A 26,568-nucleotide genomic window follows, 5' to 3' on the forward strand; every position below is an offset into this window, starting at 1 on the left:
TCTGAGGCAGGACCCGAGGGCGAATATCCTAGCCCATCACCCCACACATCCTCTCTGATCTGGGCAAGCCATCTTGTCCTTAACTCTGGTGTGTATCATCCCCAAAGACAGCCACTTATCTGAGCCTTCTTTAGGACACAGGACATGGGCTCAGTCTGAGAAGTTGCAGGCAGAGGGCATTCCCTTGTGAAAGACTGTCCACGCCCCCCACCCTCCTTTTCAGTTTCCATGGCAACATGCTGCTCTGATGGCACCTCCAGGATTATTTTCATCACCATAGTTATTTTGGCTGCTGATTACTATTGCTGCTTATTGTCATCAACATCACTCTGACTGTCGGTTCATCACATCCTGATCCTTAACACCTGGCCTCTGGAAACGTCTTCTCAGAACAATTGAAGAGCAAAAAAAATGAGATTGTAAATCCCAAAAGATTACCATAGTGCAATGATCCTGCATCAGGTTTTGTTTTTCCTTTCCTTTTATGTTTCTGTACCAAGTCATTGTAATCCATCCAGAATATATGTGCGTAAGTTTGCTGTGAAAACACGATGTGCAGTTGTTGCTGTTGCTGTGTGTGTGTGTGTGTGTGTGTGTGTGTGTGTGTGTGTGTGTGAGAGAGAGAGAGAGAGAGAGAGAGAGAGAGAGAGAGAGAGAGTTGGGGAGAATTGCACATCCAAAGCTTTCTAACATTACTAAAGGAAATTCTCATTAAGTTGTAAACTAGTTGTTTAGAGACAAACTACCTACTGAGTTACCATGCCTGCCTGCAGCCACCCCTGGGACCCTCGTGGGACCGAGAGGGGGTTAAGTTTCCTGCAGAGATTAGTATGACCCCGGGTCAGCTGGCAGGACTCATACCTTTGGAATCTGCCTAAATTTGGCTTGGAACCCTGCTTCCCAGGTCTTGGGAGTCCAGAACCTCATGTTAAAGCCTGCAAGTCCCCACTGTGTGTTTGTGCCTTTCTATCTCTGGGCCCCTGTGTGGATGCTGGCCTCTCCGGCTGGGTCAGTGACACCCTGGTGCAGAGTTCAGCCTCTGCAGTTCCTAAGACACTTCCATCAATCTAGCTTCTCGCTCTCCCTTGGTCGTGTCCCAGAGCCTTTTCCTCCTCCCCTTTGACTTAATTCACTCTGACACAACCTTCGGATCTCACTTCAAATGCCACTGACACATGGAAGCCCTCCAAGACTATGTCCAATCTCCTTATAAATGATGTCACAACACACTCTACCCTTTCTTCACTGCGTTTCTGTTTGTAATTATATGTTTATCTCTGAGGATTTAATTCATATAAGCCTCCAGCACTATACTCTTTTGTTCAACACTGTGGCCTATTGTTTTGTGTAGTATTTATCACATAGAAGGTGTATAATAAACATTTTGGGGTGAATAGGTAAATAAATACCCCCTTTGTAAGATTGGGGAGTATGTTATACAGTGCTTCTGTTTGGCACGATGCTTGTTATATAGTAAGCTTTTAATAGATGGGAGTTATAGTAATGATTCTTATCCTATAAGTTCACTGTACATGGAGTAATGAATAATTTGTGTGTCTTCAGCTAAGTTCCCATAATTCTATGAGCTAAGTTTTAATAGCACAAATGATTTTGTTAAGTTCAATATTATGTGCCTGGTTTCGACTGCACGTTGGTTTAAGAAATGGAGACCTTTGAGATCATTTGTGGAACCACTGATGAAGATTTTAGGCAGTGTGGCAGTCAGGAGCGAGAGCTTTGGTCCAGATAATGCCTACTTCTTTTTGTGGTAACCATGGGCAACTTTTCTCTCTGAGCCTTTATTTTCTCACCTGTGAAGCAGGCATAATATTCTGTCTTGCAATGCTGTTATGGTGATTAAATTACAATACATACGAAGAGTTGAGGAGAATGCCTGGCACATAAGAGACATTCAATATGTATTAGCTATTATTTTATAAGGACTTGTAGGATAAATTATTCCTGGAATTTAGTACAAAAACTAAAATCATAAGTAACCCTTGAAGAGCTAGTATTTTTCCTTTTACAGCATGCCAGATTTAATAAAGGTCGTTACATTTTCGCTTTTGACTTGACTTGGAAATTTTAGAGCAAAATGTAGTGCTTAAATGCAACAAACGTCTCATGCCTGACTCTCTGTCTATATGTGTGTGTGCTTATATATATGTATGTATATAAAATATATAATATATAATATGTATATAATAAGTTCTTTTGGGAGGCCATTGAGTGTGCATATGAATTCCAAGAGTGCATGAATTTCATAATAATAGGTTAGAAAGAAAACACACTTTAGGTGATATTGATGTCAGGTAAATTTTTGTGATTCAAAATTTCTCTGTAACTCTGTATAAGCTTTTACACTCCTTTTTAAATAACTCATATCAAATTTAGTATTCATGTCAGAATGATTACAGAAATTCTAATATAATATGTTCCAAATGCTGTAACTGAAAAGTCCCAAATATTTTCTGCTATTCATATCACAGAAGCATTTGTTTCCTTTTCATCTTTCACTTGACTTACACAATAAGAGGAGTCCTGAGCAACTTAATTTTTTGCTAATCTAGCTTCAATTTCTTCATAGAAATGAGACAAAGCTTTTGTATTTTCCTACAGAATTATGGAGCCCAGTTGGGCATTTCCTTTGACTCCTTATCAAGGACAAACTCTGAACCATTTGAAATAGGAGGTTATTGATTCCATGCTCAAATCTCTTGAAAAAGAAATTTTAAAGACTTTCACTGGTAACTTGCCACAAGACTGAGCATTTCTGTTTTTCCTGTTTAATTTCCAACTGCAAACTGAGTTTAAAATTTGTACCTCTACTGGGTGAAAAGGGGAGAAAGATTGATGACCATTTGTTGTGTAACAGCCACTGTAGAAACCAAAAAGGACTATTCATTTATTCAGCCATCCATCATCAACTAACAAATATTTACAGATTGATGTCTCTGCATCACATGTGTGTCCAATTCTGGAGATTCTCTAATGCTCCTGGTCCTCAATGAGTTTTATGAGCAAGTGGATGGAGAAAGACAATCAAGTGAAACAGAATTTTGAAAATGAACTCTTTCTGCCTCTGTTTGGATGAAGCCACTGATGTAATATACAGGAAAAATCGAAGTCAATGTGATCATGTTCTCCCAACACAGAATTTATTAAGTAATATGCTAGAACTAGTTCCTTAACTTTGGACTCATTATGCATAAAGGCTGTATGAGTCTGTAGAGCAGAAAGGATTTGAGGAAGGTTTTCTTGGAGGAAATGGTGTTATGAGCCTTAATTTTCACCCCAAGGGAGAAGATGGGGAGGGAATACAACATTCTTCACCTCAATCCTTTAATATGCTCCCTTAAAGAGCTTGCTGTGTTATTTTGGAATGGAGGTCACCCTAGGCTGGGGTCTGACTCTAATTTGGGAAGCCTAGAGGGTGACAGAAAGGGACTTGAGCTTTTCTGGCACTGCAGAGACCCGTCTACACATTCAGAGTTTGTCAAAATACCTGTGTGAGTGTTTCCCATAGAAAAAGGGCCAGGCCGGAGTCTTCTTAATTCCTGTTGTGAGCTGGGGCAGAGGGCTGCCTGCCTGCCTAGAAGGTAGAATTCACCCCCTCCAGCCGGTCTTGAGACTTGGGTGAGGAATCCCTAGGGATGGGAATAACAAAGAATTAAAAAACAAAATAAAACAAAACAAAAATACAACCTAGAGGGAAAGGGTCAGCAGTGACTGTTTGTCGGCTCCTCTGCCACAGCTGCCGGAAAGGAGGAGAGCAGGGCACAGGGTGCCCAGCTGACCAAACCCCTCCTGGAAGTCAGGCAGCTGCCCACCAAATGCCTTAGTGGGGGCGAGAGGGAGCCTCCTTAACCTTGGCGATGGAGGAATTGACTAATACGTTGGGCAGGAAACATTGTAGTTAGCGAATGGGTTTTGTGAGCTGAAGAGCTCACACAGGCCTATCTTTCTATGTGGGTAAGCAGAAGATTATGGCGATCTGCCATCTCTCCTCCCAGGGACAGGGGAAGACGCTCTCCATTAAACACAAGTTTCGAGGGACAGAAAGATGGAAAAACGAATTTGTGTCTTGGTTGCATTCATACCCACATCCACACGTCCGATGGGAGGAGCACAGGGTGTTCAGAGGGGAGGCTGGCAGATGCACTCAGTGTGGGCTCCAGGGCTTCAGAGGAAGTAACATTAGATAATGAGCAGGCAAGACTGGAGGATTTCTGTGCAAAGACCTCCTCCCAAGATGCTCATAAAACAATTCTAAAGTGATGTTTGAAGAAGTATTAAGCCCCAAAGGCTAGAAAGACTAGAAAAGGAGGTGATAACCGCACGATTTTGCACCTGGAGCACAGCTGCTTGAGTGGTAAAGGATTTGAGAGAATGAATGGTTCAGTTAATGCAGAGAAAGACAAAATCTGACTCAAGTTACTCAGAATCCACGGCTCACAGATGGGTGCCACCCGGCTGGACCTTCTAGAAGTGGGGTAGTTAAATGGATTAAAATGAGGAGCATTGATTGAAAGTTAGTTTTTGAAGCAGTCAGGTCCTCAGAGCACTTTGCCAGCTCAACAACCAACAGTCCAGGCAAGAGAGGGAGGATTTCTTTTTTCTAGAGGGAAACTCAGAGGGCTCAGCTGAGGATGGCAATAGCATACTGGAAACGGAGTGAGCAAAGGTATAAAACACCGGATGTGGAGATCGGTCCCCAGCCTTTGCACATTCAGCTTCCGGGTGAGCAGCCAGCCGTCACTCTCCAGACAGGAGATTGAAGAGCCTCCTCTGGGGAATCTGGCTAGCCTAGGAACACAGACCTGAACTCAGTGGCACCGAGGCCTCCTCGCCGCGACTTCCCAGGCAGGTCACCCTACTTTAAAGTCCACGGTTAGAAGTCTCACACTTGGGCTTGGATGATTTTGTGTCTGTGCTTAAATGTGTGAGCAGACAGTCAAGGATAACCAGACATGAGTAAAGCATCTGTTAAAGTACAGGAGGCACAATGTCTGAATAATGGGAGCTCCAGAAGAAAGGTAAGTCACAATGGAGAGCAGGATGCAAGGAACAGCTCAAATAAATATGCTGGGATTGAAGGGACTGAGCTCTAGATTGGTGACAAAATTCAATGGATTAAAATAGACCCCAGACATATCATGATAAAATATCAATGCACTGAGGAAGAGAGAGCAGCCTAGAAGCTGGGGTGGGGGCTGGTGGGGAGAGAGAGAGGACTAATCAGAAAAACAAATGGTGCTGTATTTCTCACCTGCCAGAAGCCAGGAGACTTCAAAGTTTCTATTAGACTATAATCAGTTGTCAGGATAAACAAACAAACCACTCCCCCACCACGAGAGAGAGAGAGAGAGAGAGAGAGAGAGAGAGAGAGAGAGAGAGAGAGAGAGAGGAAGATAGAGAATATGACAAACACAGGAGAGAGGCAAAGGGGATTCTACAGACAGTGGTGAAGGGGAATCCTAGGAGGGCAGACACTTGCCAGGGGAGGAGCTCCATCCGTCCAGGTGGGAGCAGGTCAGGAGGCGAGAGGGGAAGTTTCTTCAGAAAGGTGCCACTGAGAGGATGCCTGCTGTGTCTGAGCATCTTCAGGGGAGATTGAGAAAATCTCTGAAAAAATTGGGGTTGAACTGGTAAATACATAAAAAAGTAAGAAAACAAACTCCAAAGATTATTATGAACTTTAGGGAAAACAAAAACTCATATAAGAGAAGCAAAGAAATCAGTGTTAACTCAGGGCTCAGCTGTGAAGAGCATCTTTGTATATAGTTGTATGTTGGAAACAGGGGGAAGATAATAAATCTTCTTTAATGGTGGCAAGTCAATATATAAATGTCTAAAAGCAAAAGCAAAAAAAAAATCAGCAAGTAAGAGTGCAGATCTATTATTTAGAGACATAGAAGCAATTGTCAAAGTGTTTAGTCAGAAGAAATGAAAATAATTGCCTTTAGGGGAGAGGAGAGTGGGCAGGGAGGGTAGGGTGTTATTGTTGGTAGGGCGAACTTGGTAGAACTAGTAAAATAAATGTTAGTGAAAAACTACTAAATTATTTTATGGTGGAAGGTAAAGTGGTGGCTGGTTAGGTTAATAGAGAGCTCCAGGCAGGAGGAACAGGACATGTGAAGGCCCCGAGCAGAGGAGAGCACGGCTCATTCGAGGAACTCACAGAAGTCCTACGTAAGTATGATGGACGGAGGAGTCAGGGGAAGAGGGTCGCACTGAGCTATGAAGCCAGAGGGTAAGCAGGACCTGACCGGGAATGGACTTTAATTTTATCCTAAGGACAATGGAAATCTGATGAAGGACTTTTATCCACAAGTAAGACAAAGGTCCCCATAAAAGTAGCTTAAACACTAAGGGAATTTTACTGTCTTATCACATAACAAGAGATCTAGAGTTAGGGAGAGTAGCTCAGCAGCTCAGTGATGCCATGAAGGATCAGACTCTTGACTTTCCACTCTGCCCTTCTCAGCGTGCCATGCATGTCTTTCAGAACAGCTGAGAGAGCCAGACCCTGCATCCTCACACAACAGCATCCGAAAGGTAGATGGAGAAGGGTCCTCCTGTTCCTCCCTGAAGTCTCTGTGTCAGTTAATTGATTGCTGCATAGCAAACCACATCAAAACGTAATGGCCTACAACAATCAACGCATTACTTGCTTAGGGCTTTGAGTCAGCAATTTGGGCTGGGTTTAGCTACAAAGTTCTACTGCTCTTTCCTGGACTCACTCGCTCATCCACAGTCAATCGATTGGTGGCTTACCTGGGTCTGGCTGGTCTAAGATAACCTCACTTGCATGTCTGGGGCCTCAGCTGGGATGACGGGGACAGTGGGATGACATGTACCGAATGGTCTTTCATCTCCCAGTTGACCAGACTGTTTCTTCCCATGGAAGTCTTAGGTAGTGTCATAAGGAAATGGGATCTTGGGGCCTAGCGCCCAAAGTCCCAGAGTGTCTGCAGTGCTTTATTGGTGAAAGCAAGTTAAACAAACAGTCCAACTTCAAGGGATGAGAAATAGATTTCACCCTTGATGGGAAGAACAGCAAAATCATATTGCAAAGGTATACATAAACAGGAATGCTATGAGTTATCATAGCTATCATGGCACATAAATCTATCAAAGCCTCTTTGGAGAATAGAGAATATTTTCTCAGAAGACATTAAGCAAATCATTCTCAGGCCCTTTCCTAAACCAATCACTGACAAGGGCAATTAAATTGCTCTGATTATGCATGCCTAATAAGGGTTGACCCCCTGAAACTGAGAACCCATCCTTCTCTGGAGCAAAAGGGTTCTTGTTGCAAAGAAGTATGTGTGTAGGATTTGGCTAGAAAAATAAACAATATTTCCCCAGATTATACAAAAGAAATAGGATTTCATTTTTCAAAGATAACCTTTAAAAGATAATGATTTCATTTGAAAGATAACTTTTAAAAGATGAAAAGATATTATTTCATTTTTAGAAGATAACCTTGAAATATGATTTCATTTTTAAAAAAGAATTATCCCTCTTGCTGGGAGGCATGCAAGACTGAAGGCCACTAGACCAGTTGCAGTATTTCTCAACCTCAGCACTACCGATATATCAAGCCAGAGCTAGGTAAATCGTTGTTAGGAGTGGAGGACAGCCCTTTGTGTTTTAGGATGTTTAAAAGTATCTGTCTTGCCTGAGGGTTTCAGCCCCAAGTTCACTATGGATGGGGTGAGACAGACAAATGACAATGGAACATTCTTGGGGTAAAAGGGTTTATACCCTGCTTTATTCTCACGGTGGTAGTTTGAGCACTAGGATCATGTCTGAATCCAGCAGTCTGCAGGTACGTAATCCACCTCTGTCTCTGCCTCCTGGGCGGAGCTCTTAATGTACTGACTCAGTCAATAACATCTCATTGCCAACTGGGGTGGAAGCATTAGCATATCAGTAGGCCAATTACATCATCAAGTAGTTGAGGGTTAAGTGAGGATCCTGGCCATAGGAACATCCTTTTCCCCAGAAGCACCCATGGCATTTTCCCATTAGATGCCAGAAGCTCACCTTTTGGTTCTAGGAACCAAAAATATCTCCAGACATTGCCAATTATCATCTGGGGGAAAGTCACCCCTGGTTAATAACTACTGAGTTTGGAGGGTACTACAATGGTCTAGCTGACTATTGCATTGGCCTGAACCAAGGTAGAGGCGTGTGGGGTGGAGGCAAGAAGGATTTAAGATATCTTAGATATGGAAGATGATTGAATGGGGAAGGGGCACAACATGTGGATGACTGCCAGGTTTTGGCTTAGATATTCTGTGGTTTGGAGCACACAAGAGGAGAAATAGGCTAGAAGAAAATTAGACAATTGGTTCAGTGCGGGACATGTTCACTTTGAAGTGTTGGAGGACAATAAATGAAGATGTCTAAGAGGCCTTAGAGACAAGGTTTCAAATTGCTGATCCTTGAGCCTGGTCCAACTTCTTTGCTTGCCTCTATAGTTAAAAAATTTAAAAAATACATTTGAGCCAACATTTAAGAATTTGGAGACTTCATATACAAGTTTGAATTTCAAGTTTGTTTAAGTTACTAGAAGCTCAGGCCACACTGGACTCAGGTTCTCTAATGGCAAAAATCTGCTGAGCTGAGTTGGCTCCACTCTGTCCCAGTCTCCACAGGACTTTCTTGACCCTCTTTGTTGCTTTCTCACTTGCTCTCTTAAGAATTTGAGTGTAGGACCCTTGCCTAGGTCAGACCTTTGTGCTCTTTGACATAGACACAGACACGAGAACCATCACCATCTAAAAGGCCCCATGTAATATCCTCTGTGTCTCTGTTTGACCATATATTTAGGTCATTCCTCTTAGGCCTCTTTAAATATATCATCCATTCTTTTCCATTCAATTCTGACAGCAATACATGTCCCTTGTGGAGAACAGAGAAAATAAAGTGCACATATCATCTCAAATCCCACAGTCCTCTTAGATTTTGTTGCTAGCTTTCCATATATCCTTGGAAGCATTGATTTGGACTCATTAGCCCTTCCCAGGAAGCAGCCACTTCTGTCTTAATTGGGGTAAATTTGCTCCCACTATTTAGTCCAGATCCCAGGATAGTTCATGAGTGAAGCAGAGTTTTTTCAAAATGCCACTGGAAGAAAATTAACTACGCTTGTATTTATCTTTCTTCTATCGTGCATTTTAAGTCCAAATTGGAGACTGCTTAAAAAAATTTTTCTGAATCAATCAAAAATTTGAGCAATTAAGTGTTTTCCAACATTAACTAATTCCATAGTTAGAATTTATTGCCCCTCCTGTCTCGGTGTTCCTAGGAAACATTTTCTATTTATGTTAATTTGCTATCTCAAATGTTTTTAAAATGAGCCTTTAGTGTATTATTTGTAAGGAGGTGACAAAATTCTTTTAAAACTGCTTGAATAATAGAAAAAATCACATGTCTCTTAGAGAACAAAATGGGCCGTGATAATGTGAAGGAGGGCGTGTAGGCAGGGATGTAATGGTTTGAACTAAAATGACACCTGACAATTACTTTCAATTTGAACCGAGGGGAAGAAAATCAGAATTACAACACTCTTGTGATTAAACTTTGATGAGATGAAAATGTCATCATTGTTTGATGAGGATGTTTTATTAGAGTTCAAAGAATATGAATGATTTAACTACAATGTACCAACACCACAGGGCTGAATAATCTAGGTCAGCGTTTCTCAACTCTTCCTTACTGAAGGTTGCTAGAGAAATCCCAGCTGCCTTCATTCTTTAGTTCTTCTGTTCTTGTTTTCATAGGATCAGCTTTTGAAACAAGATAAAACTTATCTTTGTGATAAGTTTTGACATTGAAATCCTGGAGTAGCTTGACATGCAGAATCAGTACCAGGCGCCATGTGCTGAGAATTAGGCTCATAACTTTTCTTTTAGATTAGATTTCTTAAGAGAAATGGGGAGATCTCACTGTCATCCAGTATATGTTGCTGAAAATCAAGAATTGGCAAGTCTTTTTATTCTGCGGGAGAGTCTACTTCCCTTTAGCCTAACATTTTGGCAATGAAAATTGGAAAGAGGGCTTAAGTTAAGACAGTGCGTAGTCCAGCTTTCTTGGGGGCATTAGTCACGTTATCAGATGCCAAGAATCCGCTGACTCACACAGGGACTCTTCGCTGCCCAGGGCACCCAGCTGCCTTAGCACCTCTGGCTCTGGCTGGGGACAGGACCACTAGGAGCCCCTGGAATCTTACCCTGCTGCTCCCAGAGTTCTTTGCTTCCCCTCTGGGGCCCACCGTTTAAATAATTCTCAGAGTCGTTGGTTGTACATTTCTACATTTTTAAAGATTTTTGTCTTCTGGGTGTCAGAGCCAGATTATTTGGGGACCTAATCATAATCCTGTAGTGTGGCCATAGGAAGGTATTAAGTGTGTTTAGTTCTATTTTATAAATGCAAATCTTTCTCTGCTTACCATTGAAAGAAAGGGAAAGCAGTGGTCATTCTATTCAATTATTTCCCAGTGCTGTTGCCATAACAACGCTATAACTTGGCCCCCTCAAAAATGCCTTCGTTTTATTTTATTGCTAAAAAATACAGTCTTTAAACTTATTAGGCTGATCTAGGGTAAATTATACACCAGCTCAGACTATTGCCAATCACCATTTTATTGATCCCTTATTAAAATTTTATTTTAATGAATAAATAAAATGAATAAGCACTTAAATGTAACATCAGAATTTTCCACAGCACCTTGAACAAAATTGTACTCAGGTATCTACATCAATTAAGTGATTAATGGGTCAAGAAGAATTAAAATCCACATAACTTGCCTCAATGGAGGGCCAAGAGAAATTGTCAAATTAGGTAAATTAAAGACCAACCAGGAAATTTGAGCTAAAGAGTGGAAGGTAAATTATATAAGAAGTTTCTGTCATTCCATTGCTCACTAAAGAAAGAGTTTTCTTGGTCCTTCAAAGTCTCTTTCAAAAATAATTTATAAGTTTAGCTGACTTATCTTCGTGGCACTTGTATGTGAATATTTAAATCTTCCTTCAGAGGTGGTCAAAATGATAATCAGAGGTTAAGTTGGAAACAACTGAGAAGTTCAAACACACTACAATCTTGATTGGATATGAAAAGTCAAAGGCTTGGAAAAAGCACATATGGAAGTCAGAACATTACAAGCCTACAGTACCCTAATAAAACAAGCCTACAGTAAGAGAAAATTCAGGCCAGTGCCAAAGAGTAGAGTCTATGGACAGACTGCCTGGATTCAGATCCCACATTTACCACTGAGCAGCTGATTGACTTTGAACAAGTTACTTTCCCCCCTTAGACCCCAGTTTCCTTATGTATAAAATGGGGATAATAGCCATATCTGTCTCATAAGGTTTCTATGAGGAATGAGTACACAAGTGTAAAGTATGTCTGGTGTAAGTAAGTGTTCAACAATTGAAAACTATTGTTATTATTATTATTGAAACGTGGAAGACCTTATCAGTGCCTTTGCAATTAATCCTCAACTCTTTTCTGGACCAAATGAAAAAATATCTTAAATTGTGGTCCTTATGATATTTTTATAAGGAAAAACTCAATTAAAAAATATTACCTAAATTATCCAAAGTACCCAAATAAACCCATTGTAATAGTCAACACTATTCTCTTATTTGAAACATCCTCTAAGGTCAATAATACTCAAGGTCTGTAGTAGTACTTAATTTATTGCCCCTTGTTGGTATACATAAAAGTTTCCTCTAGTATGGATAGAATATATTTTGTGCTACTTACAAACATGGCTGATGGGAAATTAGACTGCTAGGGGAATGGGAGAACTTTGTGTGATTTAGGGGAATAATAGGAAATTGGGATTAATTGGGTTGTGGGTTCCAGTTTTTCTTTACCACCAGATATAATTTTGGGTAGTTTACTTATTAATATCATTGACACTTGGTTTCTTCATATTTGGAAATGAAAATGATAGTAATGTTTACCCCACCATGTGATTTGAAGTTTAAATGATTAAAAATGATTATAAATTCTAAAGCCATATATATATATGTGTATGTATATATATATATATATATATATATATATATTCATAACTTTCATAAATAATGATTATTCTAAACCATGCATTCCTTTTCTGCCATTCTGATCCTTGGACAATTGTTTCATTTAGGGAAAAAGGAATACAAGCTATGATTTTCATCTGTTCACAGATTAGTTAAATGCCTCCAGATAGGAGTGTTTCTTGTCCATCCATCCACCCACCAGCCCATCCATCCATCCATCCATCTGATCACCCTGGCTTTGTGAGCAAAGCACTAGCCAATGTGCGATCACTGTGCCATGCACACAGGTTGCAAAAAATCAATGTCTTGGTTTCTCAAAGACTTTCGAGTATGTGGAGGTAGCAGAACTTAACTCAGCTTTTTATGGTCCTCAATGTCTCCTTAAACCTGAGGAGTGTAGAGGTAGAAAATGAAAAAATAGTAAGAATTAATTCAGGTGACATATTGTTTTGGATACTTTCCAAGCAGGATAATAATCTAAAATCAGGCTGACATTTATATCTCTAGCTTTCCATGCTTGTTAAAATACTTTTCTTGCTGAAATACTCATTGAGCTAAATTTCACCTAACATCTGGCCATTGTATAAATAGAGCAATGAAAACATGTCTTGTTGCCTTCACATTATGTATAAATTTTAGAAATCCGATTAGTGCTTCATTCCTTCTGTGCATTTTTCCTTTTATTTTTCTTGAATGTTTGAGCTAATTTGGGGTTTCTAACTGAGACTATAAGAATTCAAAATTTAGCACATATCTACGCAACAGCAAAAAATAACTAGATTGCAGTGTAGAGCTTTGCAGTTTTTCCTAATGATTGTAAAATATTTCCTAAGTTCTTTATTCATTCATGCAATACACATTTATTGAGTGGAATGTCAAACCTAATGCTCAATGCTAAGAGTGGGGGATACAGAATAAATAAGACACAGGCTTAGCCCCTAAGGAATTTAGGACCTAGTAGGGGAAGCAGACACCTACACAAATGATTTCAGTACAATGTGACAAATGCTGTAAGAGGTATGTATTCACCCAGCTCCTAGGGCATCATTCACTGCTCCTCTGTGGGCTGCACACTACATGAATGATTGTCCTCAATCCTTCCCTGAGGGTCTATATCCTCTCAGAATTGAGGAGCTTCCCAAGCCAAGAACCAGAGGGAATAAACTAGTACACATTGGGCCTACATTATCCATCTGGGCAGGTAGAAACTGCCAAACGCCCTAAGGATGGATCATCTATTTAGCAATACCATCTCATTTGAGTCACTATTGTTTAAGTCTTCACTTTAGACTCACTATAGTGACAGCTGATATTCAGTGGTCTATTGTGTGTAGATGTGGATATTTGGAATTAAGCTCACCAAGACACAGCTTTCACTGTGTACTCAAGGGCCTATCGCAGCATATACTCAGCAAGTTCTCCAAAAATACATCTTATCATATAGATTCTGCTACTATTTCTTTGGACATTGATCACATTCAAATATCTAAACCTTCTGATCATTCTGAAAGATTCTCTGAAGACGTAACTTGCAAAAACTATGAATGATTTTTTAACATCATCAAAAACAATGCCTAACTTTTAAACATTAAAAAGTTTATTTGCACAAGTTAGTATGAGATACAACATAATTCATGGAAATCAAAGATAATGCTAATGCCTTAACAGAGCATTCCAAATATTAGACATTATAGTTTTAAATCTTAACATTAATTCTAATGTTGGAATAACATTTCAGTTAATAAATAATTGTGACTACAACCATATGTTCAGTTTATTCTTATTAGTTTTTCACGAGTTATAATTTTATTGTGATTTAGGTCATCAAAGTGACAAGAATTGTGTATATATTTTCATAAATTGCATGCTTATTTAATTAATCCTGAAGAGAATCTAGAAATATATTCCAATGAATTATATAAACCAGTTTTTTTTTAACTCCTGGATTTTAACATGCACAGAAACCAGTTTAAATGTTCTCACAGCAAATTGTCATTTGCGAAAGTGAGTGACCACAGTGTTTCAGTTCTGAATTAAATGTTTTCGATGTATTTCAGAGATGTATGGATTATGGGTTTCAAAGTTACTGCTGTGTTGGGGTGGCCTATAAAGTCCGACTACACCATTGTGGTAAGGAATTTGCACATTCTACAGGGCTTCTGATGAGAACTGTTGGATATTGTTAGATAAAGTTGTGTACTGAGCTCTTACTGTCCCTTTCAGGGGGTCACAAAGGCAATTGCTCTGTCGAATGTTCACATGCGGGGACAGTGCTAACAGGCCGCCACAAAGGGCCTCACCAGGATAAATTTTAGCATTTGAATTTGTTGCTCTATTTTGGAATTTTCCTGTTCATTATAGAGCTTTAACCAGTGAGTGAGTTGCCTGGCCTCATGAGAATATTCTATGCTATTTGGATTCAGAACTCTAATAATGAATCAGATAGCTTAATTCTGTCATATGTTATTCAAATATTCCTACTTTCTCATAAAATCTTTGAGACTGAGCAGCAGCTCTAGCTGGCACCTGTAAGTGCCATAGGAAAAGAGTCAGGGAGTCTAAGAATTTATGAAAACCATCAAATGGCAGAAACAAAGGGTAGGGATCTTAAATCTAAGGCAACTATTTAGGTACCAGAAAATATTTCCTTCCAGTGTAAAATTTAGATCTCTTTGAAGAAACAGGTCACCTTCAATGCTGAAAACATACATTCAAATTCTGATCCCCAGATGTTTAAGACAGCCCTGGAAACTTAAAAATGACTCTGACCTTGTGTACTCCTTCAACAAACTGTATACATTTCCAGTGTAGGAACCTTGCCATTTGGGGACGCTTGTACTTTTCCACAGGGAAGAGATGGTTGGCATCATTTCCTGGCTGGATATAATTCATTTATGTCCTTCCAGTTTTTTCTTTCTGATCTCCTTTCTGTATATCTGTCAGCAGCCCTCTCCTGGGAGCAGCATGATGCACTTCATTAATAAGAAGGGATTAGAGGAAAAAGCCCTGGTCTCCTAATACACTTGGATAATTTGGTGCCATCCACAAGGCAATAGACCCCTGCTGCATAGATGTCATTACAAAGGTACAATTTCATTACGTTTTACTGGCAGAGCCTTGAGTGAAATACAAAATATGTTGTCTCATATGCAGGAAAAAAAAGTGCTAAAACTTTCATTCACTTCATGCCTCTAAAATAGTAAAATGCAGAAATATATTTTATGATTTTTACATTTATATTGCCTTCCCTTCATAGTCCTTGAAATCATGCTTGTGTTAAATCTTGAACAAAATTAAGACTAAAAGAAACTTATTTATATTCTTAAATCCCAAGTGAAATTCAGATATTTTAATTGTTCTGAATACCTACTATGCGCCAAGCACCCTGTTAGGTGCAGGAGAACAAACTACAAAAGCATCATTCATGCTTTTTTTTTTTTAGCACTAATTTATTGAATGCTTTTACTGGAAATGAGTGTATAAGAAGTAAGCCATATGGCTGAATAAAAATGATTATAAGTCAGTAAATTCTAACTGTATTTGGAAAATATGCTAAATTTTTCCTTGTTAACCTTATTTTTGAATTGACATGTTTGCCAATGGTTGATAGCATTATCTTTTGAACTGAACCATTCCCAATTTGAAGTCTTTAGTTGTATGTTGTGTAGACATTTGAAAAGATGGGCATAAACCATTCTTAGAATCACTGTCTAGTTCCTATAGTTGCTGCCCCAAATGGGAAGCAACATGCATCCCTGGCGGCTGTGGCTGGCCACACCTCTGGAAAGGGGCCAGGGACTGAGGAACCTGCCGTGATGGACACCAGTGGCCACTCCCAGGTGCTACCCCGGTGTGATGACTCCGGGCATCCAGAGCACCACTTGCCTAGCACCAAAGAGAATCAGGTTGAATAGTGGTCCATTATCTCACTGCCACAGACACACAACTGCCATTAACACTAAGAAGTGGCACAGTTGGAACTGTGTATGGGAGAGAAGACATCCCTTGATTATCAGCTATTTATAAGCCACTCTTTGCAGTGGTAAGTTTTTGCTTTACTTCTCTTTTGTTCTATGAAACTGATATTTGTAGCTCTTTGTCTAAGATAATGGCTAGACTAGATGGCTAAGATGATAGAAGCTGGGGTTTCCAGAGACCATTCCATTGCCTTAAGGTGGAGCACTACTGGAAAAACAAAGTATTTTAACAAATAAATAAGCCAGAAATGAAAATACTTAAAAAAAATATGGCAGGTTACATACAAAGGCAAGATTCATGTAGTCAGCTTTGAATGAATGCAGTGTTCTGATGTCCTCCTCCTTTCATTCTGCCACCATGACATTCTTGTCTCCCATGCATTTTAATTCACTACAGTATCATTACACACACAGTGAAGTTTATCCACAGACATCAAGAGAAGTGACAGAGCAGTAAAGATTGGGACTGGGTGGGATTACTTTACAGCTTCTAGAGTGAACATAGCTTAATAATCAATAAAAAGTCAGGACTCAACAAGTTACGTTCTTGTTACCAAAACTACATCTCAAGTAAGGTTTAAATATAAATAAACAAAGTTACAAACAGACAAACCCCCCAGTTTTACTAATAAATTAAAAAAACAAAGCCCAGTGGTTAAGTGGTTAAAAGCTTAGATTGTTAACCTCCTGTGGTGTCTTTGAGGATGTGCACTGAAAACAGATAAATTATTTGACACCAGAATACAGATTTCCTTTTTCTTGTGATTTTTGTATGATGGTAACTTTTTCCTACCCCCATAAGATCTTTTGAGTCTGTGTCTTGAATCTCAATAGGTGACCCTTATGATTTGGATGTTTTATTAGCTTGAAGTAATAAATTATATTCTTCCAATTTCTGGGCTTTCGTTCCCCATTACTGTGGGTGCTTAGGAGGAGGAAGGAATATTGTGAATTAGAGTTGGGGTTGAAGATTGGGTATTTGTACACAAATGGAAACAATTCATTAGCCATGACCCTTGTTAATATTCTTTTGCTGAGATAGTTTATAAATAATGGATGCCAGTAACAGAGCTTGTTACATTGCCTCTCTTGAATGTGCACGGCTGTGACATAGTGTCCTTTTACACTGATAAACTTGACAATGGAATAAATACTCAAATGAGGATTCATGGTTTGGAAGTTATGTGGTAGAGGAAGAAGAAGCTGATAGGTGTGTCTGTTTAGTTCTGTCAAGCAGTGCTTAACCAGATCTTGATACACATTTTAAATAGATTCTTAATGAATGGTGCCTAGATAACTCAGATACATATTTGCTTTGGGGATTCTTTAAGAAGATTTCTTTTTTAGATTTGGAATTCACAGTAGGTTACTTCCATTCCTCCTTTGTAAAATAATTAAATATTTATTGTCTAGATGGAGTTAAGATGACTTGAAATTATAAACCTGTGCATATCTAATTCATAACAAATCGGTTTCCTTAATGGGCGGAAGGAAATCTGAGGACAGTTCTAAGGATCCGTGCCTGCTTTCAGTGCTATCGTCTAGTCATACTGAAGACAGCACCTCTCCGGATGGGTCTTTCCCCTTCTTGTCCTCCACCCGGTCAATGTCAATCACGTGCACCACCCCAGGTTTTAGAATCAAGTCGTCCGTTTCTACCTGACTCCTGTTGTCCTCCACTTCCATGTAGCTTCCTTTTGTTTGCTGGGCAGCTTTACTGAAGGCTTCTTTGAAACGACATTTGAGTTCCACATCTGGGCAGAAGACATACTCATAAAGGCCACCAGCGAGGACAGCTCCTATAATTGGTCCAACCCAGTATATCTGGGGGAAAGATGGCAGAATTATAGCACATAAGTGGTGTAAAACCATTCCTCTGAACAACTCATGAATATAGAATGCAACCGATTTATATTAAGAGAGCCAGTGTGTCATGCATAAGGCAGAGGATTTAGAAAGAATATAAGCATATAAGAAAATTCATCAAATCCACATATAATTACACACTAGAAAATGAGAGAAAACTGTTTCTCTTTTCCTGCTGTGACTAATTACTTGCTGTCCGTTTTCTGGTAATCCCTAACATTAAGGTAACTCCTGTCTGGTGGAGATGCAAATTAAGTGGACACTGAGAGTTCTTCAGCTAAAATAGAAAAAAGACAAGAATTTCTGGGGAGTACTTATTTTCTTCATATTGCTATCTTCCATTAGTTTTCTGAATAATCACAATCCTTGTAAAGATTTGATCATCTGCAGCTTTAGTTATTCAGCATACATGATAAGCTCCACCACCTGGCAATGTTGTGAATGCTGGCATCAGTTACCTAACTTTCTACACTTCAATTTCCTTGTCTGCAAAGTGGGGATTATAAGAATACATACCTCATGGGTGGTAAGGATAAGACTGATTTAATATGTGTAAAGTACTTAGCAGTTCAAATTTCATGGTAACCTGCTGTATTTTGCTTCCGTTTCCCAGACAGTCCAAGATGTATGTGACTAGGCTGCCATTTTCCTTGCTATTTCCATAGCCATTTTCCTTATGCTGCATGCTTTTCCTCTCTACAATTTGGCAATTTGATTTAATCAAAAGCCTCATGGGTTGTTCGTCACTCTTGCCAAGAGAGCACGGTCATCTTCACGTTTCCTGCCAGGGTGACTGGATGACGGAACCCATCACTGCGTTTATGGATAATGGTTAATTGTGGATAAGCAGTTCCCTAGGATTTTTAATTCATTAAATGGAAGCTTTTATCATATCACTTATGTATGTCTACAATATATTAAATTTTGTGTTTGGATAAATTTGATATTTACTTTAGAGCCCTTGTGCTGTGGAATGGTAGACATTCATTTGACAGATCCAGCTGGGTGCAAAGACCTTGTTTATTGAGCACTCTCTCTGACTCTTTCAGACAGTTGTACTTAACACCTTTCTTGTATTAACTCATTTAATTCTAACAGTAACCTTTGAGGGAGATATGATTACTATTTTCCCTTTTCATGGATAGGAAAACCGACACTCACTTGAAAAGGTAAAAAACTTGCTTAAGATTTCTTGCTCAGCAAGCGACTGAGCTGCGATTTCAGTTCTGTCTGATTTCAAACCACTCTTTGGAACCACTGCATTGCTTTTCACTGCATGACACACTTGGAAAACAACAGGATGAACACTTCTGGCTTAAAGCATTCTCTGGAAATTAATCTCACTTAAACGAGAAATCAAAGAAAATTCAAACTTTAAAGTTGAATTCATACACTGAACAGGGACACGTTTGAACAGCGACTGTGAGAACCAAGCTCCTTTTTTCGAACATGAAGAAACCACCTGAGAGTTTTCCTTCTCTGCGCCTTTCCAGAGGAGAAGCAAGAGTCCTCCTTTAAATGTCTTTGTTCTTTGCTCCTGCGCTGAGATCTCATTAGATACGTTCTCTTCTGCTATAACCTGCTATAACACTGCTATAACCTCCACAAGGGAGAAAGGAGCCACTAAGTAATTAGGACATTTTCCCAAAACATCTATGAAGAGGACACACTCTCGAAAATACACAAATCTCAGTTTCAAGTGGCTATTCCAAAACAAGGTCCTAACATACTCTAAAGAAACTTTATAAAAGGCACTATATAACATTTATAAAGGTCAGCAATTTTTATTGCTAAAAATATAGAAAATACAGGAAAGTGTAAAGAAGGAAACTAAAATAATTTCACTACACAGAAAACTCATTAATATTTCAGTGTTATTTCTAGTCTGTAAGTCTATCTTTCTACAAATATACTTTAAATTAGTTCTAAATTTCAAACAACCATTCCTACAAAATGGACATCTATTTTCTGTAGGATTTAGTTTGTTATAAAATAGCAACCAGGGGAAACTTTAATTCAATCAACAAGCTAAGAAGTTCCCTACTATTTAGATTTTTAACTAGTTTACAAAAACCAATTAATACAAACATATACTTACATCCACATTTTAAAGTCCTCAAAAGTGAAATTAAAAGCCGTAAATTTTAATTGCCCAAATAGTCTGAATTTAGTAAGTTAAAACTAAAAGTTTGATCATAAAAGCTATATACTGCTCTTTAGAAATTTCCATTCTTATTAATGTGACAAACCTTTTGAGATATAAATGGAAATATCAGTGGTAAAATGATCACCCTCATGAGTACTGCCATTGACTAAGAGTTTGTGTGGCTGGGTCTAAAATCTGCTTTTGAGCACTGCCTGTCATGCTGCTATTTAGTGATGCAGATTACTTTTAGAGACTTAGTGAACTTTTTATAGAAGTGGATGCACATAGCAGTGGGGAAATTTCTTCTCATTTGTAATGTACATCATGGTTGAGTGGATATATAAGGCTGGGTCAGTAACCGCTGTATGAATGAGATTAAAACACTAGTGACATATTCTGTTATATTCATGAATTAAAAATAAAAGTTGTAGTACTCACAACATATACATGATCATAGAAGTTAGCCCCATTTGGGGCTGGCTTACATATGTGTCATATTTTTGTTGGTTATTATAAGTTAGTGTGTGAGTGGCCTTTCAACTGCTGCATTATTCATTTAAGGGATTTAAATTCCTTTGTTTAAGAAGCAATGGAAATAAAATCGTGGTATTTAAAAATAAATGTCACAGCTACGTGGAAGCACTGCCACCACATTAATAAGTAGGTTAGACATGAGACTGAAAAGTGTGCCTTTTCTGAAAGTCATTTATTTTTCCAGCTATGGTTTTGGTGATAATAGCATAAACATTTGCACCATTTATTCCTCACCATCTGTAGTTCATTTGCTTCCAACTCACATACTATTAATTGGATTCATGGTTTTGTAAACAAAAAAGTAAATATTTTTGCTATGGGCAGTGCTTTTAAGCATTTCTTTCTTTCATCTTCTTTTTTCAAGTATATTTTCTGTTATAGCCAGCAAGGCTTTACAATTTCAATTATTTAAACACCATATCCACTGCACTATCCTGATGCTCACTTGTCCCACACAGGCAACCTCCATGTACAGTATAGTGTGCTGCAGTCTGTCAGATTCAGTGCCCACAGCAGCGCTTAAACAAATGTCTGTTACTGAAGGCCCAGAACAGATGTAAGATGAGACATTTTGCAGCATGTCTGCGCTAGTCTCTCCCTCATCTTTGTGAAAGACGCAATAAAGTGGGGGAAGGTCAAGGGTGGGATGAAGCAAGAGAAACTAGTGAGCAAACTAAGGAAAAAAAAGAGCTACATGGGTCATTGTCCTCAACTGTAGGAAGACAGGAGTATCAACAGGATGGTTACCCAATGGTTTTCCCAATTTCCCGTGATAACTGCAGGTCCAAAGGATCTGGCGGGGTTCATGCTGGCACCAGTGTAATTGATCTACGGGGAAAAGGAAAAGAGCTTCAGACCATGCTAGGATGGAGTTACTAACAGGAATCATTCACTACAATTTGCTACCATTTGCCAAGTCAGTTAGAGGAACTGTCAAGAGGTCAGCAGCCATATCAACACTGTTATCACAAAGTTAGCAAAATGATCACCTACAATGGACAGATGTGGCTGGATACTAAAGAACTCCAGCTGTAAAATACAACATCATCAGGCCAGCACTAGGGTGAGGAGAAAAGAAATGGATCAATTATTTAAATGGACCTGGAAACTTACTGCGAATAAATGTCCAATTGCAACAGAAAATCCAATTGCTAAAGCTATTGAACCAGTGACATCAGTCCGTTTGGAATCACAGCTGGCAAAAATAGTAAACACCAACTGAAATGTGATTATCAACTCTACCAGGAGTCCATGACCGGCACTAAGATTTCCATGAACCTAGAAAAAGAAAAATACTCCATCTGAATTGAAGCAGGAGTACATTTTCCATGATAACATATCATTGTCAAAGGCATATTGCATCACTGGGAAATTTGAGTCTTCTATCCCATCCACAAGGCGGCACCACACTTCTCCCTCAAAAAGAATACATTTCCACTCCTTTTGGACCATGCTCATGGATGTTAATTAACTCTTACAATGACCAGGTGGGAATTTGTGCTGGATGTCCTTTTCTACAAAGGAACCAAAATGTGCCACTGCTGCACTTAAGTTATAAAAAGAATTTCTTGAGAGCCTTGTAATTTTATAAGGCAATGATTATATCCATTAATTAGGTTTAAATTAATTAATGTATATCTCAATTAAAGTTTAAACTGTGTGTGGCTTTTAAATCAATTCTGGTGCTGAGTTAACAAATGATATTCCTAATCATTTAAGAACAAAGCTAGTATCAAACTCCAGTTTATTTTTTTTTAAGTGTAACCCTTAATGTCAATCATATTAAGTCTCAGGAACATGACAAGAAGCAAAATTGTTTCTTCTGCTGGTGAACCAATGATAGTTGTTAAGCATTTAGCTAAATATATTTTTGCTTAGAGTTAAGCTAAATATATAGTCAATGCAGTCATGGGATGGGAGAGAAAGAAGAGAAAACCAACACAATTTTTGTGCCACCTTGACTTAGTAACATCTAAGTCATTCAACAACAAACGATGATTTTATATGTATGCATCTGATGTTGCCAGAACCAATTTTCACTGGTCAGTGTCAAGGATCATCAGAAACTCCCTGGGAATTAATTAACAACATCAGGAAGGTCTTTCAGGCTACCAGGGTGTCATTTAGTAGTGTCTGCAACAAATCCTAGTTTGAAAATAGCTGAAGATGCTACCGTGGTAACCCCCAAGCCCCCCACCACACTGGCAGGTGTGACGAGGTAGAGAATTCCTGCTCCGGCGATGGCGCCCAGGCACTGGGCTGCGATGTAGAAGACAGACTTGGCAATGCTAATCTTCCGGGTGCACACCATGGCCACCGTCACAGCAGGGTTGATGTGGCCACCGCTGATGTGGCCGAAGCATTGCACCATAGTTGCGATGCTCAGTCCAAAGCAAAGGGCGATGAGAACCATGTCGACAGGTAAGGGCTTTTCTGCTCCGCCCCAGTTGATGGTGGATCCCAGGCTGAGCAGAACAAAAATAAGCATAGCCAAAAATTCTGCTGTGACTGCCTTCCAGAAAGCTTGGGTCCAGACCCCCTTGAAGGCCACCATGATACTCTCTCTTCTCCACGAAGGCCCACACTTGCTGAAAAAGAAAGGGAATCGCATCAGAAGCTGCCAGACTGGGTTGGTGGGCTCAGGGGCGGATACGAGGCCCGCAGTCTTGCTCTGCTGTGGAGAGGGCCCCTCCAAACCTTATTTGCCCAACGAGGAAGAATGCTTCTGGAAAACCTCTTTCAATAGTTAAGAGACTGCTATTCTAGCCTGTTTTTACTTAACATTCAAAGATCATCCAGTTTCACTGAAGTGTTCCTAGCAAGGAAAATGTCTAAATCAAGTTCCTTAAAGAATTAAGAATAAAAATGTATTTACTTTTCAGTGAATTCCCTCAGAGCAAGTTCTTAAGTGCCAATGTACTTCTAACACGCCGCTGATAGTGCGAACACAAAGCAATAGAAACGGGAGGTCGTTTTCAGTTCCGCGTGATTCTCCCTGCTCCCGTGCGGGGTGGACCCCAGCTTAGGGGAGCCCCGCCGGGGAGCAGGGCCGCGGGACGTCAGTCCCCCCGAAGGTAAGGCCGGGAGGGGGAGGGAGCGCAGGGAGATGGGAGGGGCCGTGGGAACGGGGTCACCGCCGCGCTGTCCCCGGCCCGCAGGAGGGCTCGCGAGCCGTCCGCCGAGGGGCGCGGCGCCGCAAGGTGGCCGGGCCGGGCACCCCGCAGTGGGCGAGCGCCCACGGCTCCCGGGTGGGAACGGGCCCAGCAGTCGCCCGGGGCGCAGGGCAGCCTGCCAGCGGACCCGCGGCGCCTTTGCAGGCCGGGAACTGCCCCTGCCGCGCCTGTCCTCTCTCAGCGCCCCCGCAAGCCTCCCCCGAGGGATGCCCTGCAGGCGGGGCTGAGCGGCGCCGGGCGCTGAGGACGCGGTGCGGCAAGGGGGCCGGGCCTCACCGCACCACGCTCCGGGGGAGGCGGTTTTCTCCGGGGCGTGTTGATGGTCTCCTGCTTCTGCGTGACCCTGGAATACGGCGGGCCGTCTCCTCCTGGGGGCGCTTGAGGGTGTGTCGGGTGGGGGCCGAGGGTGAAGCCGGACGGCGCCCAGGGTGTCTGAACAGATCAGGGTTATTGCAGCGCCCCCCTTGACGTACTGCTGAGAATGTCCCCCCCCCCACGCCCCCTGCACACTGCACTTGCTGTCGCCCCGAACAGGATCTAGCTGGCCAGTGGGGACATGCTGTGCCAAAAAGGGTGAGGGGGACTCTCCCTTGACCTTTAGGATCTCAATTCAGCCTCTGGTCTGATGGGGGCTTTGCTTCAGAGTTGGAAAGAGAAACCCATTTTCTGCCTGAGCTGGGGTGGCTCCAGAAGGGGACCAGCCAGCTGTATCGCAAGCGTCCGCTACCCAAGTGAACAAACTCCTCTAAGTGAATCCTGTAATTATGAAAAGCCCAGCTGGGAGAACAATGACATCACACTCCCTAGAGGAAGAGAAAATAGAGAGATAAACACAGCACTTGGCCAGGGCAGGGAGGGTGTCCTGGGAGAGTCATTAAAGTATCTCAAAGTGGGAGAAGCTCAGAGAGCTCACAGATTGAAAAAGAAGCCAGACGGGTGTTTGCTGAACTCCCTCCCCAGCAGCGCACGTCTATAGCCAGGATGGCAAAGGGCGAGGTGCTATCACAGGTGCTGGTCGTCTGTGGCTGGATGTAGTGGGGAAAAGGAGGCGGACAAAGCAGGAAGCTAAGGAAGCCAAGTGGGCAGGAAGCGGCAGATGCTCTTCAGCACACGGAGGACCCCGGGGAAGGAGGGCCGGGCAGCGGGCGTCTCCGGACACCTCTTCCCCGCTCACTTCCCCAGCTCCCCAGTTCTCACTCCCTGCTCCTCTCAGGGGTCTGTCTACCTCTCCAGAGACTCACTTAAGAAACTCAGTTGCTCTTTCAGCTTTAAATTATCATCAGCCTGAGAAATTAAGACAACAATCCAAATAGCAACAAAAAAGCCCAGATAGAGAAATACAGTCCTTAAGGGTGCGGTTAGCTTTCATGACAACACAAAATCTGATCTTCCTCCCGGGCAGAGCCACCAGCCTCAGCCGCAGGGCACCCCAGTTCCCTGCAGCACAGCCACACCCCCGACCTCACCAGTGCTCCCCCTGCAGCGGCTCTCAGAGCCCCCTGTTAAGATCATCAGTGTTCTCTTTTGGGTTCACACTCACTGGAAACGGATCAACTCCATTTGTTTTACTTCTTTCACCCCAGAACAAAGGGGGCTTGTTGATGTGTCCAGATGGTACTGAGCCGGACACATTACTTCTAGCTGAACAGCCAGCCTGATCCACTTCTGGACAGCTGAGCCCTTAGGTGAGTAACTTTTCTGATGAAAACATATTATGATTACATGTCCCTCCAATGGGTAGTTTGCTGTGTTTTCATAGGTCTCCCATATATGGAGGATTTTGCTACAAAGCATCCCTTCTCTTCTACCTTCTCTGTACCCCTCTGATGAATATGCCTTGTTTCCAGATCAGAAGGAATCCCTACCTGCCCTCTAGTTTTCTTCTAGAATCAGAGAAGGCACAAAATATCTATAATAGGAGAAGTAGAGTTTCATCTTTTAGCCCTTGCTTTGTTCCCTTAAGGCAAAGAAGGACTTACCCCCACCGCCTTGCTGCAGGTCTGTCACTCATGCCTTTCCTGGCCAGAGTGCAGCTTGCATCGCCTGCCTGCACCTCCCCGTGCGCTCGCTGGGAGTCAGATTACTGCCACTCGTCTGATTGGGTTTTTGGAGTCTAGGGGTGGAAAGATTCTGCACCATGTGGCAATCACCAAGTTATATTTGGACTTGAAATAACTTTTCTCTACCTGATCACTGTAGACACAGGGCATTTGAGAAACACATACTGTTTGCTTCCATTATGTTTGTTTAGTTGGTAATCTTTGAGAGTGAGGAATTCCCCAAATCTCTTGAGTTCTTCCTACCACAAAGAACTGCTGAGAATTTGTCTTGTCCTGTTGCATGCTGAAGTTGAAATTGGGCAGCTAATAGTAAACGGACTTGTGTTACTCTGCGGATGAGATGAAGTAAGGTCCAGGCTGCGGTGCACCTGTCTTTGAGTGGCCCAGCACCCAGTGGGTTCAGTTTGAAGTTTTTGATCTGAGAAGCAACGTTTCACGCACAACACAACTGCAGGGCCATGTGTAGCCTGGGCAGCATTCATTTGGTTAATAGGAAATAAGGAAATAAGAATGACAGAAATAAGACTACTTCAGGGTGCTCACCTGACTGTTACATTAAAACAATGGTTGGGTAAGAAGTAGCAAACAGGATTACAGATGTTGGGTTGGGACAAAATTATTGGGAAGTGTAGGTCCATTATGTAGAAACCTAGAGACCAGACTGACTACACCGTTCGTGAGGCCCAGTGCAAAAGGAAGGCAGGACTCCTTACCCCCAAATTACTCAGAATTCCCAGTTTGTGACTTTAA

The 26,568-nt window shown here is 41.1% G+C and overlaps 1 protein-coding gene and 1 long non-coding RNA gene across 4 annotated transcripts in view; one reads left to right on the forward strand and one right to left on the reverse strand.

The window, feature by feature from the left end:
- LOC108386215 (uncharacterized) overlaps positions 1 to 26,568 on the forward strand; it is a 271,240-nt gene that overhangs the window by 138,011 nt on the left and 106,661 nt on the right. The window contains exon 1 of one of the 3 annotated variants that reach the window (XR_012121099.1): positions 23,468 to 23,659. The exons of 1 other annotated variant lie outside the window; for it this stretch is intronic. This is a non-coding gene — a long non-coding RNA (uncharacterized lncRNA). Of the gene's footprint in view, positions 1 to 23,467; positions 23,660 to 25,318; positions 25,444 to 26,568 lie in introns of those variants that run through there. One more of the 3 variants, XR_012121098.1, reaches the window with a different exon arrangement.
- Positions 13,642 to 25,861, reverse strand: AQP4 (aquaporin 4). The gene is made up of 5 exons (XM_017651215.3): positions 25,738 to 25,861; positions 22,759 to 23,173; positions 21,699 to 21,863; positions 21,333 to 21,413; positions 13,642 to 17,863 (listed from the first exon to the last, which is right to left on the reverse strand). The coding sequence occupies exons 1-5, from the start codon at positions 25,767 to 25,769 to the stop codon at positions 17,585 to 17,587; spliced, it is 972 nt and encodes a 323-aa protein (XP_017506704.1). The 5' UTR covers positions 25,770 to 25,861; the 3' UTR covers positions 13,642 to 17,584.

This window comes from Manis javanica, chromosome 9 (genome assembly GCF_040802235.1).
Source record: "Manis javanica isolate MJ-LG chromosome 9, MJ_LKY, whole genome shotgun sequence".
Taxonomy (NCBI): Eukaryota; Metazoa; Chordata; class Mammalia; order Pholidota; family Manidae; genus Manis; species Manis javanica.

What these genes read in the sequence shown, in the direction of transcription:
- AQP4 (XM_017651215.3), bottom strand. Translation starts at nt 25,769, where the DNA reads ATGAGTGACAGACCTGCAGCAAGGCGGTGGGG. An exon ending in CCTGCAGCAAGGCGGTGGGG is followed by an intron (nt 23,174 to 25,737) that starts GTAAGTCCTTCT and finishes TTTCTTTTTCAG; the next exon opens with CAAGTGTGGGCCTTCGTGGA. An exon ending in GAAATTGGGAAAACCATTGG is followed by an intron (nt 17,864 to 21,332) that starts GTAACCATCCTG and finishes TCTTTCCCCCAG; the next exon opens with ATATACTGGGTTGGACCAAT.